At 39.8% G+C, this 21,875-nt stretch overlaps 1 protein-coding gene across 2 annotated transcripts; it reads right to left on the bottom strand.

Annotated features, from left to right (window-relative positions):
* Positions 1–16,677: 16,677 nt before the first annotated feature.
* LOC114800632 (alpha-(1,3)-fucosyltransferase 9-like) lies at positions 16,678–18,228 on the bottom strand. Of its 2 annotated transcripts, none has more exons than XM_028998271.1 (2): positions 18,145–18,228; positions 16,678–17,994 (listed from the first exon to the last, which is right to left on the bottom strand). In XM_028998271.1, the coding sequence occupies exon 2, from the start codon at positions 17,990–17,992 to the stop codon at positions 16,850–16,852; it is 1,143 nt and encodes a 380-aa protein (XP_028854104.1). In that variant the 5' UTR covers positions 17,993–17,994; positions 18,145–18,228; the 3' UTR covers positions 16,678–16,849. The 2 variants fall into 2 exon arrangements, with proteins under 2 accessions (XP_028854104.1, XP_028854103.1); XM_028998270.1 differs by having other exon boundaries at positions 16,678–17,999; positions 18,145–18,226.
* Between the last annotated feature and the right edge of the window lie 3,647 nt (positions 18,229–21,875).

Genomic DNA, 21,875 nt, shown 5'->3' with positions numbered 1-21,875 from the left:
CATTAAGGCCTTTTAGTATGCTTCACTTTATAAGACCTTCATTTCCTCTTCCTATTAACCTGACCAGTCACCAACACAATTCACTTGAAACAGAAACAAGTTTGTCACAGGAAAAAAAGTAGAATAAACCTTGAACTGATTCTGGTTCAGTGGTTTTTGGACCACAGAACCAGGTCTGGTCTCAGGTACTGCAAAATCAGGTGGAAATGTGAGCCTCTGGTTTAAATCCACCCGCATCTCCCTGTCCCGGGCTGCATTCAGCAGGCATGCGTCTAGACATACTCTTCTGATACCCTCAACCTCTTGTTGCCAAGTTGGGAGTGGCACCTCTGACCAAAGGGATTCTGAGAGGGTCATTTCAGGCCTTTTCTTGGAGCATTTGTACTCCTCAACCAGGCTTGAGATTGGAAGAGACAATGCTCCATTACCGCATAGGCCTGCACGACTGGGGAATGTGAATTATTTCATTCTCATAAACAACTGCAAAAAAAAAATGAAAAAATGGAAGGTGTGTGTTATCAGCCTGTGTGCTGAGAGCCATCATGTGCATATTATATATATATTTTTTGATGTGCTTCTGCAATGTCACAAGATTCATTTTCTTACAGAGATGATGGGATAGACGATGCGAATTCGGTTTGAATCCCGGTTCGGTTCGAATCCCGATCCGCCAAGGTGCCACTGAGGTGCCACTGAGCAAAGCACCGTCCCCACACACTGCTCCCCGGGCGCCTGTCATGGCTGCCCACTGCTAACCAAGGGTGATGGGTTAAATGCAGAGGACAAATTTCACTGTGTGCACTGTGTGCTGTGTATCACAATGACAATCACTTCACTTCAGAACTCTAATACACTTTCACTTTCAATCATTTCTGAACTCAATCCCCCTAGAATACTTTTTACTGTTGCAAATTTTTTTTACTTTTTTCTTTCACTTAACTAATTTGCACATCTTTACCCTACCTATTACACATATGTTAAAAACATAAAAGTGTAATATTTGGTTATGTTTGCAATATTTGCATACTGGTTCACTGTATACTTGCAATATTTGCAAAACTGTGGTCTATAGCAGTCGCTAAACCATTTCACTGCATGTCATACCGTGTATGACTGTGTATGTGACAAATTTGAATGTATTCTTCTTATTTATATTACCTGGAAATGTCCAAATTCATCATATATCTGTGTATATGAGCAATGTTCCCAGGTGAGTTCTACAGTTAAAACGGTGTTGGGTCAGGCAGGTAACGATTGGTACTGTTTCTAATAGTTCAGAATTTTCAGAATCATTACCACGTACAGCTTTATGTTAATTTCTGAAACAGATTTCCTGACTGTTTGTCTTGCTGAAATACGGGTAGTGCAGCATTTAAGGTGGAATGGACAAATCAAATAAGGAGCTGCGAATAAGGAGCTAACTTCAGCGTAATCATTTCTTTACGTTTATTAGTTATATGTGTAAATAAATCCCTGTAAGTGGCGCTGCCGCTAAACCTGTCCTGCCCCAATCACACAGGGTTCAGTGTTTTTGCCTGATGGCTGAAAAAAATTAGATAAATTACTAAATAAAACAAATTACAAAACAAGATTTGTCAGAAATTGATGTTGAAACTGAACAGCGTTGTTAATGCATCAGTTCCCATAATGAAATAGCAGATGTAAAATGTAAATAGAATGCCTTTTATTGTCACTTCATGCATGTACAATGAGATTAAATGCAGCTCCTTCAGTGCAGACATGTATGTAGAAAATAGAGCAGCGCTATATACGTAAATAAGTGAGTATGGTTTTATATACAGTGTGAGTTACATGTTATTGCACATTTATTTCACAATGTTTCCAAGTATTCACAATAATGGTGAACATGTGGTGAATAGTGAATGTTGGACAGTGAGAATAATGTTATTGAACAGTATACAGATATTGCACAATATTCAATTCAACAATTCTAATAACGGGTGATAGTAGCCTAGACGGCAACACACTCACCTATGAACCAGAAGACCCAGGTTCAAATCTCACTACCATTGTGTCCCTGAGCAAGACACTTAACACTAAGTTGTCTGTCCCTGTATCTACTTTGTATTGTTAAGATTGTAAGTTCCTCTGTAAATGTAAATATGAATATTGATATTGCACATGAATATTGCACAGCAGGTTCAGATGTGAAGCGGTCATTTGTATTTCACTAGTTCCCTTTTTTTTCAAAGAGGAATTCCATATAAATGTACATGTACATTAAAGAGATCCTAATCTATCATTATTATTTGTATATTAGGGTGTGAAGCAACCCACCAACCAGAAGCTGCCTGTGACAAGGCCATAGAGTTGCCTTTGGTACATGATTTGTGGTAAATGTAGTATAACAAAAACTATAAACATAAAATTCGATACGTAAATATTGTTTGACATTAAATAAAAGCCAGCAATCTTGCAGCAGTACATTACATAAGTTAAAGTATTTATTTTGAATATTCATAAAGAGCAGTTTGATAGACATATGATAAATTTGCTTGTCTGTGTGTGTTTATGTAAACTTTTCCTTTCTCGGTGCACTTTTGACACATCACAGTCAGGGACGATACAAGTCCCAAAAGTTTGTTCATAATTATTGTGTATGTACAGTGGGTACAGAAAGTATTAAGACTTTTTTTTTAATGGCTGCAATAAAAGAAGAGTGCAAAATTTAAGCAGGTCTGAATACTTTCCGTACCCACTGTATTTTGAGTTCTTTCTGTCTTTTTTGAATGCAGCCAGGGAAAAGCTATCACTAAAGGGGATCATTGGTGTTAATTTTTCATGGTATTTTCTGCAGATAAAGAAATGTCAGCACAAGCGAACAGGACTAATGACTTTCTGTCTGTTTTCTCTATTTAAACAGGTGATTATAATTCATACACCAATTGGCAATACAGAGGACTCAGAGGACCTGCTAACATTGTCATAAATTCCTATTTACTCAAAGCTGTCATAAATACAGTAATTTGTGTTTATACATATTTGTGTTTATACATGAATATTAGCAGTCCTATAATAAATTTGCTTTTGTGTGTTCATATTAACTATAATGTGTGGCAGTAATAGAGAATATGAAAAGAAGTGGTCAGTCTCAGGTGGGAATTAAGCTGTTGAAAATGAACAGGGAGAGAGCAGAAGAAGTCAGCAGATCAGAGGCTGGTCAACAATAAGAAAGTCCAGTCCCTCCTCACCAGAAGAGCAACAACAGAAAATGGTACAAAAATTCAGTGAATTCGTCCATCTTATGGTGACATTCACCACAACTCACTTTTATCTTTCAAGCTTCCTAGTCTCACCTTCAGTTTCAATTAAATAATTAATCATGTGGTCTTACAGACAATATGGTTTCAGCTGGATACATGCTTGGAGTTTGTGACACAGATCTGTATTTTAGCCATAAACTGGGACAAGACTATCTCAATGTGAAGTTGGTGAATTAAGACCCCATTCTGTTCACTTCCATAGCCGCTAGACCTACAAGTTGGACCACTGCGCAAATTCTTCTCCCAGCACATCACAAAGATTCTCATAAGTGTGAAGTAGTGGAGTCGGTATGTAAATGATCTCATGATCCCTGAAAAACTCCTTCACAATTGGTGGTAAGTGACAATCATAGGCAGGCGTGTTACCAACGAGGTCGCTACAACACTGAAGTTTACTACACTTCTAGAATTTGTAGGATTCCTAGAACCATTCAGGGAGGTGTTTCATTAACTGGTTAGGCTCAGAAATAATAGCCATTGTGATTTCATCTTACTGTAAGAGTGTGAGTCCCAATGAGCAAAAGCATTAGACATGAAGGGATTTGTAGGACGGTTCAGTTCCAGTCACAAAAAAAACAAAGAATAAAGTCTCATATCTGCAACTCCAACACCATACAGCACATAATATGGTATTTGGTAATATGGTTGATGAACAGTCTTCAGGAATGTCATGAAAAATGTGTGAATCAGTTCAAAGGTGCGTTTTCAGCTGCAACAATTAACCACATGAACAAAATATCTGTTTTTTCCACAAATATCTTTATTGCTAAACAATTTTATTTTAGCCTCAATTACTGGTTTAATTACTGGTAATAATATGCAAGCAATACATGTCACACCTACCCAAAAAAGAAGAGGTTAAATCTTATATAAGAACAAAAGCATGGGGAAAAAAAGGTGCCACTGGGGTACCACTGAGCAAAGCAACGTCCCCACACACTGCTCCCCGGGCGCTCCACTGCTCACCAAGGGTGATGGTTAAAAGCAGAGGACGCATTTCGTTGTGTCACCTTGTGCTGTGCTGCAGTTTCACAATTACTTCGCTTTCACTAACTTGTGATTAAATTAGTATTAATTCAAAGTAGTGTGCATATTAAAAAAAATAAAAAGCAAACTATATGAATCCTATTTGGATTATGGAAACAATTTAAATAATGAATGAAACCTCTCAGAACGTAGGGTTCTGGTACTGCAAAGCTAGTTATGTCATTTGATTGTTTGGCCTTCACAGTTCCCAGTTCCAGCTAGTAGTTTCATTTTAGTGCACCTATAAGCCTACAAAGGACGATGCAGTGTATGGCACAATGATGACAAAGCCATCTGGCTGGGTCTCAGATGAAAAGCCACAAAGACCAGGCCCAGTCAAGGGCTTCAATTCACCATTTACTGCAAATATTTAAATGTGGTGGGGAACAGTGGTCATATGAAAGTGAGGTACAATAATATTTGTGGATTAGATTAACAGTCACATTTACTCTCAGGAATCAGTTTAGGATAAACAGACACAAATCAGCTGCTGTGATCCTCCCACATTTTAACCACCATTCCAGAAGGAAGGCAATAAACTGGTTGATATTCAATAGGACAGGACATTTTAAAAGGGGTTCCCCATATCTGGAGAAGAAGCACAACACGCCCAGCCAAGAGACAATGGTATTTAGCTTAATGATACAAGGTCACTTTATCACTTTAACACTACCTGCTGGTAAACACGACAGCCATCATATGGGGCAAGGAACATCCCAACGAGACCTCTTAATGGAAAAACCACAGTGGGCAGGCAAGTGGGAAAGCTGTAATGGAAATGTAATGTAAGCTGTAATAAGCTCAGATCCCAGTCAAACTACATTAAATATTATAGGTACCTATCTCGCTCCACCATGGTGTGTGGAGCATCTGACCCCTTGACCCGGAGCATCGAGTGATACTCCACTACAGTGAACAGAAGATCCCATCTGCCACAGCTCAGCACTGGTCAAGTTGTTCCATGCTTTTGGTGGTTAACATTAAATTCATATTAACACAGGAGGTAGTTAAAGACTCTTCTGTCCTTTCCTGAAACAAGTCCAACTCAGCTGCCAGACCTGGTTCATCTGACTGCAATGCGTTCAAGGATCTTCTTTGTGAACAGACAACCCGCAGGATTTAAAAAATAATAATAAGTATAATGTAGCTTATGGCTTCAATAAGTTGTAATGGTCCAAAATGACATGTGATGCATTAGGCGCAGGAACACTGAATTGCGTGCTTCCACACACACGCTAAATACAAGACAAAAGCAGAACAGTACAAGAAAACAAAAATTATTACAGTGGTTGTAGGCCAAGCACAGGTTTCAAATTTGCAATTTCATTAGGAGAAATAACTTGTGTTCGCATAATACTTTAAGCCAATAAAAAAAGCATCACATTCTCTGAAGTTAAGTAACCAGTTTTCAAAAGGAATTAGGAGTGGCAGTTGACATTTCTGTTCCTTACCCATTCACCCGAAAACAAATTTGAGTCATAACAACAGATGAATGAATTTAGCATCAGCGTCATAAAAAAACACAACACAACGTGTTACCTACAGTCCTACAATGGATCCCAGCAGCCAAGCCCAGTGAAAATGAAAGGCTTAAATACGTCCACGGCTCCACCTCCACCCAGGGCGTGATGGAACACAATGGGATCCAGCTACTGAGTAACAGGAGCACATGACCCTACAACCATTTCACAATTTGACTTTCATGTAAAGGTCATTCCCTTAATTGTTTTGATGAAAACAATGAATGGACCCGAAACTACATGGTGATTGGTGGAAGTTCTGGTGGAAGTCCGCCCTTATTACACCTCGCACTGCACCTCGTATACTCCGAGCCTCCAGTACTGCTCGCCTGGTCCCTCCATCTCTGAAGGTAAAAGGAAAACATTCATCTAGACTCTTCTCTGTCTTGGCCCCTCGGTGGTGGAATGAACAGCTCAAACGGCAGCTCAAGACCTTCCTCTTTAGAGAATATTTAGATTAAATTGTAATTTTCTTGTTGTCGAACTTGTGTACAGAATCTACAACAGAGTGAACAAAATAGATGTATTCATATTTGGTGTCCTAGTGAACCGGAACTGATCTCTTCATCGATGGCAACTTAAACACGTTGTAAGTCGCTCTGGATAAGGGCGTCTGCCAAATGCCGTAAATGTAAATGTAAGTCTGTACAAATGATGTTCGTTTTGACCAATTTTTTTGTGTGGAGTTTTTCCTTGTGTGCAGAAGGGTCAAGTGTGGAATGTGTCAACTGTAAGGCCTGTCAAAGACATACTGTATGTGATTATGGGCTATATAAGAAATAAATGTTGTTGTTGTTACAGTTGTCAGAGGGTTTTGTTTTAAGAGTGTGCGAATGTTTAAACGTGTTCTGAAATACTCCCAATCCAATTTTTGTGCACTGTAAATGTGACATAAGTAAACATGCTGTCCTACTTCTACAGGTGGACAGAAAACCTGTATTGCTTTACGCTCTGGATACTCCCTAGTTCATTCATGTGCCTTCCTAAGTCTTTCCTGGTGAACAAATCAGCAGTCCGATTTCCAGAAGTGGGACAAAGTCATTGCAAGTAAGTCTCAAGTCCTAAGTCAAGTGCCAAGTCAAGACAGGCAAGTGTCGAGTCAAGTCCAAAGTCAAGACTGATAAGTCTCAAGTCAAGTCCTAAGTCATGCAGTTTGAGTTTCGAGTCCTTTCAAGTCAAGTCAAGAATAATAATATATTTTCACCGATCGTGTATGCTTTTAAAATCTGTATTTATTAAAACAAGTGCAATTGAAACTGCAGAAATAAATAGTGCTGACATTGCACTATTAACTTCATTTTTAACATTTAACTCATATTTTGTAAGAATATTCTTCATTTTAAACCACTGCTTTACAGAATAAACGCATCTGAAAAAACATGTGCAACTGTAATTATTTGAACAAAAAGTGCTAACATTGTATTTCCATGACATATTGCATTTCAATTAGTTCCACAGTAGTTTGTCCTGTCCTGTACTTATCTCATATTGTCTGTGTGGTTATGTGCACACATGTGTTTACATGTGAGAAACATAACAATGAACAAGGATGTGCTTTTTATATGTCAGAGCCCTTTGCCGCATTGCATTTGCAAAAGACCAAATTGGCCGAAAGTCTGTCAGTCATTTGTGCATGATGGGGACGTAGTATGATGCCACCATGGCTGAAAACTCGCTCCACTGGAGCACTGGATGCAGGCACTGCCAAAACTCTGATGGCCACTTGGAACAGTGAAGGAAGAGTCTTCATGTTCAATGCTCAGAACAAAAGGGCGTTCTGTCCCTCAGCAATGTCAAGGTAGTGATTTAGCTGCAGTTATGGAGTAGTCCCAAGATCCTTCTTCTGCCTCTTATGGTATGCCGCAAACAGCCCTTCTCCTTCTCTGAGGTCCTCTTGCTCTTCTTCATCAACAAAAGGCACAGACTGCTCAGTCTCTGCAGCATCTTGCAGGATCAATTCTGGCAAAAAATGCAAAAACAATAGCAGAAACAATAGAGTCCTTAGACTTAAATACTACAGAACACGTATTGTTCAATTAGATCAGATTATGAGGGAAAAAGTTACATTAGACTCTGTAACATTTACCTTTAACTCGTTGTGCCACCTCTGCCTTGACATCATGATTGACCAGGACATGGGGCTCCACCCACAACAGAGAAAAGGCTGGATCCAAGGCAGCTGCTTTGAGGTAGAGTGGATCTGAAAAGGGAGCAGTGACCCCATCTTGTGTCCTGGCCATTTTCACGTTGATGAAGATTCCAAGAAATCTTCTGTTCAGGGATGCCTGGAGACTTCTGACCAGACTGCTCAGGAAACAGACTTGGGGCTTCAGCTTCTCAAGGTGGTGGTTGAGGGACAAGACAGGTGGAACAACAGCACTGATTGTGATGACCTTCTCTCCCTGTGTCAAATCAGTTGCTTCTCCAAATGGCTTCAAGCTGTCCACCAACTCCTTCAACAGATTCCACTCCCTTGCTGTGAATGACAACTCCCTGTGCCCAGCCTTTTCTAGAATAGCACAGAGCTTTAGATGATTGCACTGGAGAACCGCCTTCACTTGCCTCAGTGTTGAGTTCCATCTTGTGTTGACTGCAGCAGGGATGCTTTTCTGTTCTGCATCAAACACATCTTTGAATCTTGTGCTTGTGTGCAGCAGTGAGCTGAGTTTTGATAACTTTGAAAGAGAAGAAGATACCATTTTTGTTTCTTTCAAACCATCTCCCACCACCAGCTGAAGAGTGTGTGCAAAACACTGCAAGCGCAGTTTCTTTGCCATAGCAACATCTACTGTTTGCTGATCTTCCAGGGTTAAGTCACACCAGAGCTCAGGGTCATCAAGATGATCTCCATCATCATCGTCATCATCTTGTTCACTGGGGAAGCACACAGTAAATGCTTTTTGCATGTTAGCAGCATTATCGCTAATAATGTAGTCCAGTTTATCTTTAATATTGTATTCATCACATATCGACTCAAATTGTTCACAGATTCTTTCAGCTGTGTGTGAGCCTTTGAAGCGCTCACAGGCCAAGAGATTGGACTTTAGCTGTATCCTCTCTGCCTCTTTCTCTATCCAGTGCACAGTGACACCCAGGAATCCCCTCATCTTTCGGTCAGACCAAATGTCCACAGTGACTGAAACATGGTCAGTGTTGCTCAATCAGCAAGGTTCTGTGTTTTTGATGTCAGTGTTCTGCGACACACTGGGTTGTACTTGCTGTCAAGTACTGTCAGAAAGTGTCTAAGACTTTTGTTTTCCACAATAGACAGGGGCAAGTTGCAATCAATAATCAGGTCGGAGAGTATTGCATTGGTGAGAGCTTTCTGCTGTGGATGACTCATGCTGTAATGCCCGACACGACTGTCCAGGAATTGTGAGATTGAAGGCTATTGTGGTTCATTTGTGATGCTTTTGTTCAACTGGTATTCTTCAAATCTGTAAGAGGTAAGCATTTTAAACAGATGTCAGAAAATCCCATATAGCCACAAATGAATTGTATTCAAACTAGTTTTTATTAATTTTACTAATATCAATCTTAACATTGTGTTATGACTTGTATGTGTATGTATTGTATGTCTTTGTAGGTGGCTAAAATACACGTTGCTGCTGACTGCCGTCTACTGTGTGCGATACTGTACATTGACTAATGTTATGTATAAGTACCTCGTCCAACCAGGTTTAAAAAAAATCACTTTAATAAGTGTACGAATTAAGGGAGTGAACTTGCAGTAAACAGATTACCAGTTTGCGACGTTAACAGTGAGTTTACAGCCTCATTGATTTATCTACACAGCAAAGAAAAGTTAGCAAATAAGCGTTAGCATTCACTCAGAACTTACCGTTCTTTGTGCAACTTCAAACGTCGAACGAAGTTGGAAGATGTTGCATGTCCGTCTGTAATCTTCGACCCGCATGTTTTGCATACTGCTATTAGTTTTTTGTTGACCACCTCGTAGTTTTTATATCCGAACGAAACTATCTTTGGTATAATTTTGTCTAACTGGCGCGTTGTTTGAGAGTTCCACTGCATTGGTTATCCTGTAATTTGATTGGATGGATGCTGTTGGATCAAAACAACGTGGATCTAATTTAATTGGATGTCTTGCTGACAGCAAATCCGCGCACAGACGCACAGACATTGAAAGATACAGAGCGTTCGGTAATAACATACGTTTTAATCTTTGGGTTTTCTGGGAAGCAACAAGTCAAATTCATGACTCGAGTCTGACTTGAGTCCACGTCATGTAACTCGAGTCCACACCTCTGCCGATTTCTGACCCAAATCCTGATCCACCCCCAGTAGAGCATCCACTGGAAAATGGGGATGTACACCTAAAAGTAAATAGTATAGAGTGAACCCAGTGGTGGAATGTTGGGTAACATTGTAGGCATAAACCATCTCAGCTAGGTAGTCAGGCCACCTACTTCTCTTTTTGTGTAGAAGTGTACGGAGTAAGTCGTGAAAACATCAGTAATTACTTGGGGCCTAAAAGCTAAAAAAGCTTTAACAGAAGCACAAATTTTGGGCTGAGGCATCGTAGTAAGTACACAGTGCTGGCGCCTTTTCACCCTCTGTCTCAACAGATTTACGGTGCGCTCGACCCCTTGATGTCCCAATCCGTTATGAACGCTGTCTAAGACCTGTTCCTTCAGACAAGTAGGCACCAGTAACTGCCAAACCTCACCCAATCTGGGATCCTCAAGCACACAGTACAATAACCAGTGTTTAAGGATACTTCATGCAGGATTTGACGTTCTCTGTGACTGACCTTTTCTTGTCAATCCCAAAAATGCCTTAACTCCCTCAAAACAGCATCACTCCGCTGAAACTCCACTAACCGTTCTTTCGTGCACCCAGGAGGAGCAGCAGTGTCCCCAAAGTTCTCACCTGCTTCACCTTACAGCATTCAATTCCTTCCATCACAACATCAAGATCTACAACAGTTCATTCATTAATGACATTGCAGATGGCAACACAATCATCAAATTCATCATCAGCAAAATTAGTATTTGGTCACTAACAAACAAGCAAGATTTCTGACTATCACAGACCTATAACTTCTTCTGTAAAAGGCTCCTCTGTCCTGCAATCATTACCTGTTTTAATGGCACCTGTTTGAACTCATTATCAGTATAAAAGACTCCCGTCCACAACCTCAAACAGTCAAACTCGAAACTCCACTATGACCAAGACCAAAGAGCTGTGTAAGCACACCAGAAACAAAATGTAGACCTGCACAAGGCTGAGAAGACTGAATCTGCAATAGGTAAGAAGCTTGGTATGAAGAAATCAACTGTGGGAGCAATTATTAGAAAATGGAAGACATACAAGACCACTGTTAATCTCCCTCAGTCTGGGGCTCCACACAAGATCTGACCCTGTAGGGATTACAAGAACGGTGATCAAAAATCCCAGAACCTCACGGGGGGACCTAGTTAATGACCTGCAGAGAGCTGGGACCAAAGTAACAAAGGTTACCAGTAACACATTATGCCGCCAGGGACTCAAATCCTGCAGTGCCAGACGTGTTCTCCTGCTTAAGCCACAGTTCTAATAGTTTTGGATTTTTCATTAGTTTTAGTTTTTATTTTGTTTAGATTTTTTGTTTTCAAATTCAGTTAGTTTTAATTACTTTTTAGAGGCAGATTTACAAGTTCTTATTAGTTTTGGGTGGTAGTAGCCTAGTGGGTAACACACTCGCCTATGAACCAGAAGACCCGGGTTCGAATCCCACTAACTACCATTGTGTCCCTGAGCAAGACACTTAACCCTAAGTTGCTCCAGGGAGACTGTCCCTGTAACTACTGATTGTAAGTCGCTCTGGATAAGGGCGTCTGATAAATGCTGTAAATGTAAATGTAAATGTAAATGTTTTGATATTTTGAAATTGCTTAGTTTTAGTTTAGTTTTTATTAGTTACAGTGTTAGTTTTTTTTTGTAAATTAGGATATTTGTCAGGTGCATGAATCAAAATCACCAGAAAAAGTATTGTATAATAAAAACTCAACCAAAGATACGTTTTGAAACATGTATTGGCACATGAACACCCATCCTCAAACTGAAATACAACAGCCCACAAAATAACAGCCCTAAGTACAATATTTGTGCAATGTTGCTTCTGAGGTTAGATACACAGTGTGCTGAGTACAAATTAACATAGCCAACAGACTAGACACACATGAACATAAAGACAAACATGCATGGCAACCAGGAGTCCCAGGGAGCTCAATCTTTTTCTTACCACTTCTCCTCGTTTGTGGTGTTCCTGCGTATTTACTAGCCGGCAGCTATTTGGTCGACGGTGGAAGCAGTCCATTATGGATGCTGTCGTATCACATTCCTTTCCCATGTTACCTGGCCTGGCTATCGCTTCTCTTTCTGGGGAGGGCGGGCGAGAGGCTAGCTTGTCCAGGTACTCTTCGTGGGGTTTTTTTCCCCCTTGAGAGGTATTCCACATATTGTATCACCTGCTTCTACAACAAGGCACTTACTTTTATTTTTGACACTGTCATAATCAAAGAAATCCCAAATAGGACTCTACCGCTTTCTTCCAACTTTCGCTGCATCCATCACGCTTGCCGGCGGCGTCACGGACAGACTATGGACACGTGATATCACAGACTACATGTTGCCATACTGGTCAAACACCTGGCTTAAAACTGGCAGCGCGAACTAAATAGATTTTAAACGGCTTATTACAAAGACGTACACGAAGGACGTTTTTGCTATAATATTAGTTCGTTTAAGTTCATTTTGTATACATAAAGACAGTTTCAGTTAGTTTTTGTTTTTTTAAACTCTCGCTGTTTTTTTTTATTTCAGTTAATGAAAATGCTTTTTCAATTCTAGTTTTAGTTTTTTCGTTCGTTTTCGTTAACTATAATAACCTTGGCTTAAGCCAGTACATGTCCGGGCCCGTCTGAAGTTTGCTAGAGAGCATCTGGATGATCCAGAAGAGGTTTGGGAGAATGTCATATGGTCTGATGAAACCAAAATAGAACTTTTTGGTAAAAACTCTACTTGTCGTCTTTGGAGGAGAAAGAATGCTGAGTTGCATCCAAAGAACACCTGCCTCATCTAGCACTTGCAATTCAAAACACTGTCACTGAATCAACCATTCCCATGTCTCCATGATGCGAACCGGTAGGAGGGTTGAATATTGATAACCTTCTCTCCACCCATGGTCTTTAGCAAGATTCTGGTGTTTCCTTCCTCAGAGGTTGAGTGCAATCATTAAATGCCTGGATGAAGGAATGCATAAATTGTCACAATTCGGTCGCCCTTTTGAGCTTTCTCCTCTCCAGTGAATCCACTGACTACTGGTTAACCTCCACAATCGTTCGGTGGCTTGTTGCTGTGTTTCACTTTGTTAGATGCATCTTTCATGCTCATGTGTGGGTGGTAGTAGCCTAGTGGGTAACACAATCGCCTATTAACCAGAAGACCCAGGTTCAAATCCCACTTACTACCATTGTGTCCCTGAGCAAGACACCCTAAATTACTCCAGAGGGACTGTCTCTGTAACTACTGATTGTAAGTCGCTCTGGATAAGGGCGTCTGGTAAATGCTGTAAATGTAATGTGCAAAATTGTTGGGTGTGGCTGTTGACAATCTTGACACCTTATATTCTCTTTACATTATCTGTTCATATGTCCCTGTTTCAAACAACTGAAGCAAGGACATAATATTGATTTTCTCTTTGTGAAGTGATCGTTTTATCTTCTTACAAAACTCCATAGTGTGTTCCCCTTGGCATAAAAGACATGGCTTAGAAAAGGTACAGACTAAACTCAACTTTGCTGAGTCCTCTTCCACTTGACTCTTCATGATTGTTGTGGTGGTCGTGGGGTTTCTCTGATTGCTGCTCCTTTTGAATGAGTTCTCATAATGAGCTTTAGCTGGATCCTTGGTAACTTCTGTTACCAGATGCAACGTTTCTCTGGCTTGTTTGTTAAAAAACCGTCACAAGGTCACTAAACTTAGCTCTACGGTGTTGTTTGTCAAGAATATCACAGGCTAGACTTCTCCACCGTTCTCTCAGCTTGTACGGAAACTTAACGCTTTCTCTTTTGTGCAAACCAGGACAAAATGGCTCTGAGGGTTAAAAGTTGCTGACCCATTTACATTTATGACATTTATCAAATGCTCCTATCCAGAGTGACTTACAAACAGTAGTTACAGAGACTAATATGTGGGATCTGAACCTGGGTCTTACCAGGAACCTAGAGCTTTCTGCAAACAATTACAGTAGTCAAACAGATTTTACAGCCATGTACCAGGGAGACGAGGTGAATTATTAATGAAGGCTTGCCAAATGTTAACTAAACATGCACTTCTTTTTATCCCAATGCACTTATGCAGTTCTTTTGGGCCCAAACTCAACTTGACTGTGACACAGCAGTAAACATGTTTTTTTTGTCACACCTCACACCTAGGGGAAAATGCATAACAATGCAATAATTCCATTCTTTAAAGAACCTCATGTTGTAACTATATTGCCCTTGGACCTTTACCTATGGTTTCTTTTTAATTTGCTATTAAAATAATGTTTACTGGGTTTACAGTAGAAACCAGAATTCTGGCATCATTAATTCAGGATTTATGTATTTGGTAGTTTCCTTATTCTGTAAAAGCACAAGTTGGGAAATTTCTTTTTAAATCTTTTTTTTTTTTCCTGTCTACAGCAGGCACTCCTTTACCAGATGAACAGGTCCTAATTGCTCCCAGTTGAGGCCACTTGAGATGAAGCAGTTAGGACCTAATAAACACAGCAGAAAACAGGATGTGCCTGCAGCATTAATATGGACATTTGTGTTTATGTTCCTGTCTCCAAAATGCACGCCTATGGGTCTGTTTCAGCTCTTTTTATGTTTCCTTTAGTCAACCCTTGAGCCAGGTTTGGTTTCTTTTGTCATTTATAAGTCCTCCCCCCTTGGACCCACAGACGTGGCAGTGTTCAATAATTTTAAATAATCTGAATTTTTCACATTATGATTACTTCTAACAAATTAATTGTTGTATTAGGGAAACTAAAAAGGAAAATACTAGTCAGCGCAGGTAAAGAAGGTTTAGTGTTTAATTAAATTTAATCTAATGTGTGTCAGTGTTGCTTTAGCCTCCAAAGCTTGTTTGGGTGCTTTGACTGCTGGTTAAAGAAAATCCATCATGTTTCATTTGAAATGTCATGAAATGTCAACAAAATGTAAGCCATAGAATTACAGGAATATAATGTTCAAGAAATTCTCTTGGCATAACGTAAAAACTAAGTGCTGACTAAATTAAATGTAGAAATGAAGTGCAGCAAAAATGTTTCATGTATTTGTGACTCCAACTAACTCAGATTGCTTTGTGCTTATTGTAAGATATACACTGGGAAAAGGAGAATGATGTTTCCCATAGTTACAGATTACAAACAGCCCTGTGGCAGGCAGATGACACAAAGAAGCGTGGGAGTGGCACAATCCAAATCCACCAGTGTCACTTTGCTAATAGAGCTTGCACTGCAACTTTGTCTCACCTGTTCTTGTCGTGAAGGGATTGCTTTACATTTTAGGAGAAACCTATTCTGGAGTTTCACTCTGACCTGTTGTAGGACGTAAGGTGTAGGTAGTGTAGCAGGACAAATGGATTGGAGGCCCAGTGGAAGCAGAGGAAGGACCAATATGTGCTGTGTTAGTGTATTGCCACTGCACGACAAAACTATTTGGACTGTTAAATCAGTACAGGTTCCAATGACCTATATACACCAAACAGTGTGGTATGAGAGGGAACAACAACCTGCATCATTAGTAAAAGGAAGAAGTTTGGAACCACCAGAGCTGGATGGTCATTTTGACAGAGCTTCAGCACTGCTCTGTAGAGAAAGGGAACCTACAAGATGGACAAGCATTTCTGCAACAAAGACAAAGAACTCTTTGGCCTGAATGCCAAACATCATGTCTGGAAGATACCAGGCACCACTTATCAAGAACAGGGCTGACCCGTGGGCCAAATGCAAATGCTAAGGGTGCCATCCATTCAGGGAGCACAATAAACGGAGGTAGAAAAAAACGTATTAGACTCCACTATATGGGTAATAAACCCATGTAATAAACCCATGTGTTGTGATGTCACGCGTATGCGTCCACTTCCGTATGAGTCCAGCCACCGTGACAACTTCTTTATTTAAACCTTTACATTTTCTTGCTCCATTGTTGCTTGTTTTCTTGTGTACTTGTGTGCCCTGTATGTTCATCTCTAAGCTCCAACCTTTTCAATTCAGACCTTGTCCGAATAAATTATCAGTGTTTCAAGCATTTTGTTTCATTGTGTGTTTTTTGGTTTCATGAATACCATGATGTCCTGCATTTGTGGCTCGTTGCCACGTTAGGGCAACCCAATGAAGTTGTTCACCTTTTAAAGTCCTGTTTAAAGTCCTTTTCTTACTATACAAAAAAACATCTTCATGCATTGTACGGCTGGATATTTTGCAATGAATTAGACTGAGCAGAGAATTCAGAGTGCAGAACGTCTACTCTTCATTCAAATTGATTGTAGTTAGTTCTTATACTCAAAAAATACAGATAGTTCGCAAGCCAGTCTTATTCATTTCTGAAAAGTCCAGACATTGGACTCTAAATGTTGTTCTACCATTTACATTATTCAGACCACTTAATTTAATAACAATGAGTCTATTAAATACTTTCTCATGTCGACCAAATCTGCAATATATGGATTATTACCTAGATGAAGCAAAATATAAACATTCAGTCCTATTCTGTCTGAGGTCATCTTGAATATGTAAATATAAAAATTATAAATAATTACCAAAACTCTAGCGTTAACAAATAATTAGACAGACATTATAAAAGTAGGGCATTTATTAAGGCAGCATGTAGACAACAGGTACTTTGTGCTTGCTTGTGTGGGTCGTCTTTTTTCTCAGTTGCATAAATACATTCATACGCTGCAATAAATTATTTTTATATATTATCAAAATGTCATAACAGAAAAAAACACTTGCTCTTCTATGGTAACTTAACCCCAAAACCATTTGTTAAAATTTTTGAACACTTTGTATCCCTTGAACCGTCTGACATGGTCACAAGCATAACAAACAGTTCTTAGTGTAAAACTGTGCTGTTTGACTTTATAGGCCTTACGCCAGTTGAAGTACTCTCTATACATTGTCTCATTTTTATCAAGCAAAAGCAGCCTGTTTGCCAGATCTTTAGGAGTCGGAAAGTCTTCAACGTGAATGAACGAATCTCCAGGTGCATGCTCTTCATAGTTATCTCTAGGCGGACCCAGAACTACCGGAACTGTGCCAAACTGCAGTGGGTCATACACTTTTCCCGAGAGGTAGTCTACGTGGACTGAGTTCTCAAATGAGAGGTAAAACTTACAGCTGCTTATTAGGTTCGGAAAATCCGAATCTGTGACATATTTCTCAAAAGGACGTCCATAAATGTCTATGTTGATGTGGTTTTTCAGTTCTTCGTAATAATGCCGCCGTTGGTGATTTGGGTTCCAGTGACTAACAATCCAGCATACCAATTTGTCTTTCTTAGGGATCTCAAATGTTCCATTTTCATTGTATTCTTCAAGCGTCCCATAAGGTAGAAAGATGTCTGCATCTCGGCGATAATTCGCCGTTAGATTGAACAAGTTGTTCAGAGCTGGTAGGTTTGTAGAGTAGGTTGGTGACTCGTGATTCCACCAGATCCATTTCTGGTGAACAGGACGTGGCGTCTGAGGCATGTTGGACAAATCACCGCCGATGTCTCTATGATGAATTAATACTCCATCAGCTTTGCCATACAAATTTCTGTCCGCTGTAAACTGACAGCCCTGAATGTTATACAGCTCGCTGCATGAGGGAAACTCAAATGCCACACCAAATGGCCAGAACCACATCAGTAGAAGGGTGTCTGGCTCTTTTGTTCCAGCTGGGGTTTTAGGTACGACTGGTCCGTTTTGCTCCTCTGTCCTTAAGTGAAAAGTCGATATGTTTCCAGAACACACATCAGGGCAGGTGAAATTTTCCTGTGGTTCCATTCTTGTGGCAGAACACGGCAGCAGATCAAATGGAGATGAAGAGTATGCAAAGAACACCACAAGCAACACGGTAACCAGAACAACCGCAATCAAGGAACCTCGTAACAGGTTTGACAATGTCATGGCTGACCTTAAAAACAAGAGAGTAATTATTAATCATTGTGATTATTTAAAGTGATGTATGATTAAATCATGTACAATAATAAATAAAAACAAGAATAAATATGCATTTAGCCAAATAATCCCAATGCTTGTGTTTAAAAAAAAAACTTTACCGTGCACTTCTTTCAACCAGTTTATCCAAAGGCATTAGGTGATGTTTTACTCCTGGTACAATCCTGGTCTGAGGCAAGTGAGACAATTACAAACAAGACTAAATGCCTGCATAACTTGCTGAGCAGGTTTTGCTACTTTGCATTCAGGAAACTAGAGAAGGGAAATTTTGCACATCATTGTGGTAAATGAAGTACGCAAGCCGTGAGTTAAAGTAGAGATAAACATGAATGTTAGGTCTTCCCTTTTAAAATACCACTTTAAAAAAAATTACAAAAGTATTAGTCTTCAAATGTACTTAGGTACTAAAAGTACAGTCATTTATTACAATTCTAATGTTCTGTTTTTGGTTTAATATGAGAGATCTTTCTTTAATCAGTGACTATTGAATAAAATAAAAACTGCTGTTTGTATAAAGTCAAGAATCATATCTAATCTCAGAGGGCGGGGCTTGCTGTGCATGTAGGTCTCGCTAGACATGCTAAGCTTTATCTCCTTTTTCTCCTGCACTAAGAAGGGTTACAAAATGGTTGCTGTCTTGTATAATCTTGAAACCCTTTTTTGTTGCTCTATACATCGTGTATATCATGCATGATTTATGTATCATCAGATGGATGCAAGATGTGTGATCATCAGGTTTTCATAGTCTCTATGAAAAGCAAAAATATATATATTCTTTTGGCAAATTTATAGAACACGACAAAACTATTTAATGATGTTATTTTTTTTATGAATTTAAACTGGGAGGGGCAGCAATGAAGGCAGCTTTGAGCTAAACTGAGACTTACCCTAATTAAGCAAATCCTTTCAATCCTGTAAATCGTGCAATTAAACTGATATTGCAACACTCCTTCTTGTGTTGTTTTAAGATCCAGTTTTGACACACATATGCCCATATAAGCCACTTGGGCAGTGGGCATGGGTCATATAATATAGGCATACAATACAACACAGAGCAAACTATAATGGATTGGGAGCTGTGGCACTTTTCTGAAATAACCAACATTAAGGGTTGTGCTACTTGTTCTTCTGTAAATCAGAGGAAACTAAACATCATTGCCTGTGTCACCAACTGTCCTTGGACCTCTTTTGAAAGGTACTGGGAACAACCCCCAAAAATAGTTGTTTTGTACATAAAGGACCTGGCAAGTTGCTCAGATTCTTATGCTCGCACATTTTCGTAACTGTTCCATAATGCATGAGACCTTTTCACCAGTTGTCATGCTCATGAACACACATCCAGGTAGATTACATTTTTTATTAAGTGTATAATAATTGTTCTTAAATGTACTATATGTAAAGCTATATGCTGTTTGATGCCGGGGAGTTTCAAAAGAATCTTTGAGTACCTGTTACGGTTCACGATTCAAGTTTGGTCTCTCTGCATCATGAAAAAACGCTTTTGAAATCAAATTTATGCAGCCTGTAACATTTGAAGCAGGAAGAAGACAGTATTTTCCTTTACTTCTTTAGTAGGTAGATATATGAAGAGAAATGCATTTGACCAATTCATCCTCTCTGGCAACTCAAAGTTTGGAATGTTTATGGGTGTGGCCTAATAGTATTTTCTTCTAAGGGCCAATATTTTCTAGCGGCACCTCTGTGTAATAGTCAACCAAGATTCTGGGGTAACAGTGTTCTAGAAGTCAATTTCACAGAATAATAAATGATGCATGAGCGAAAAAACTAAAGTTCATTTAACGAATAATGTTACTTTTCTTACGAGACTGGGATGGGATAGGATGGCATTACACAGAGTGGGTGGTAATCATTCACAACTGTTATTCCATCATGGCTGTGGGTTGGGATCGGCCTCATAAGCACTAATTGCAATTCTTTGATGTGCCACAACTATAGACTGTCTTGCTCTACAGGACATTTTTCTTTCTGTTGCTCTGTCATGGCGTAATACCGGTGTCACCGGTTGCCAAGCCTGCGTGTCTGCCTAATTAGCCACACCTCTTGCCTCTTGTTTCCACCTGTTGTGTCCCAGTATATGTTCTACATGAGTGTGGTTTTGTGGTTTTGTCCCTGTGTTGCTGCTAGATTCTTACTAATTGATCATGTCTAATGTCGAACCCTTTTCATACGACTGTTTTTCTTCATTATCCCCACCTTCGTGTTGTTTGACCTCGATGTTGCCGGTTTGACGGCGCGGCTTCTGAACACCCCTCCTGTACTCCCATGGCCACTGGAACCGTTTCTCCTGTAACATTAAACCTGCTGCCTCTTTCTCACTTGCTGTCATGTCTGCTAATGTGAAGCTGTAGTTGTAATGGTGGTGGTGGCTGTGGTGACCCTCTGGTTCAGTTCATGCTAAGTCCTTCTTTAGCAGTTGTCAGGAACCAGGATTTATTTGCTGGTCTCTTCATTGGAGTCTGCCAGTAGTCTGTGCGCTTGATTCAGTGTCTCGGAGAGAACAAACAGATGCAGCGGCAGACTGTACGACTGAAATATGTGTTTATAGTGGTATATTGGTGCTACAGTGGCCTGGTACCCTAACTAGGACAGCCTAACTAAGGTGAATTTAACACTGTCTGTGCTTGACTAGGTGGCTGTGTATTAAAGTGGACCCAATAACTGATAATGTGTCTGGGACTTTAACAGAAGGCCAGAGAAAACAGATGTGTTTTCAATTTAGATCTAAACACTGACACTGTGTCTGAGTCCCGGACACTATCCCATTGCGATTACATTCTGTCCCTTCTCTTCATGCAGTGTGACACTCTACTTGGTCTTGTATTTGTACCCTTTACATCCCTTGTTCTATCCTATTGCTAAGAAAAAATATATCCACAATGACATCTAGGCAAGAAATCGCAGCGAGGTGCCCAACGAGGAATGCTGCTGCGAGATGTCACCGGGGGAGCTGGTGATACGCTTGAACCTGGGCTGTTAAGTTGGTGACAGCGGTCCGAGTTGCAGCAGTTCTGTTGTTGTAATTCCTGTTGCTGCTGCTGCCATGCTTGGTGTTGTTGCTGCTGCTGGTTTTGCTGCTATTGCAGAGTTTGATGTTGCCGTTGCATGGATACCATTAAGAACATTATAATATATAATAATTACTCAATATACATATATATTTTCATTTCAATACATATGCTTTATTTCTGAATTGTAACTTTTACTTTTTTGTATCACCACCCTGGTTACAAGTGGCTAAAATATGTGTCTCATGTGGGTGGATTCACTTGCTGCCCTTTGAATCCTAAACCATATGAGGCCTATCTGCAGTACATACAAAATGATTTGAAATATAAATGGTTTGTTGCAAATTATTTTCAAAGTATTAAATAAGTGCTTTAGCTTATACAATGTATGTTAACAGGACAAGGCCACAGCCTGTTAAAGGCATATTTGTGATAATGATTGACTACAGATTTGTGGCTTCTCGGGTTCAGAATATAATGTTTCGTTTGGTCAGCGATCAGGACAATGGGAAAGTCCAAAAAACATAGTAAATAGCTTGAAAAAGAACTTGCACGTGAACTGAAATTTTGTTCAGTCAGTTCTAACTTAATCAGCAGCTAACTTAATGTCATAGGAATGATGTTTCCCTCAAATGGATTGTTCAGAATGAGACAATGAATGCCTCTTGCCATTTAGCATTAGGAAAGTTATTTAGCTTGCAGGGTCCCTGCCTTTAGTCATTTCAAATTTCCATATCTCGTGACCCGTGAGGCTTGTTTGACCACATAACTGCAGCTTGTTATAAAGCTGTCATTCTGGTGAAAAC

The sequence above is a fragment of the Denticeps clupeoides genome, chromosome 12 (assembly GCF_900700375.1).
Source record: "Denticeps clupeoides chromosome 12, fDenClu1.1, whole genome shotgun sequence".
NCBI lineage: Eukaryota > Metazoa > Chordata > Actinopteri > Clupeiformes > Denticipitidae > Denticeps > Denticeps clupeoides.
This window is presented reverse-complemented; position numbering and strand designations above follow the sequence as displayed.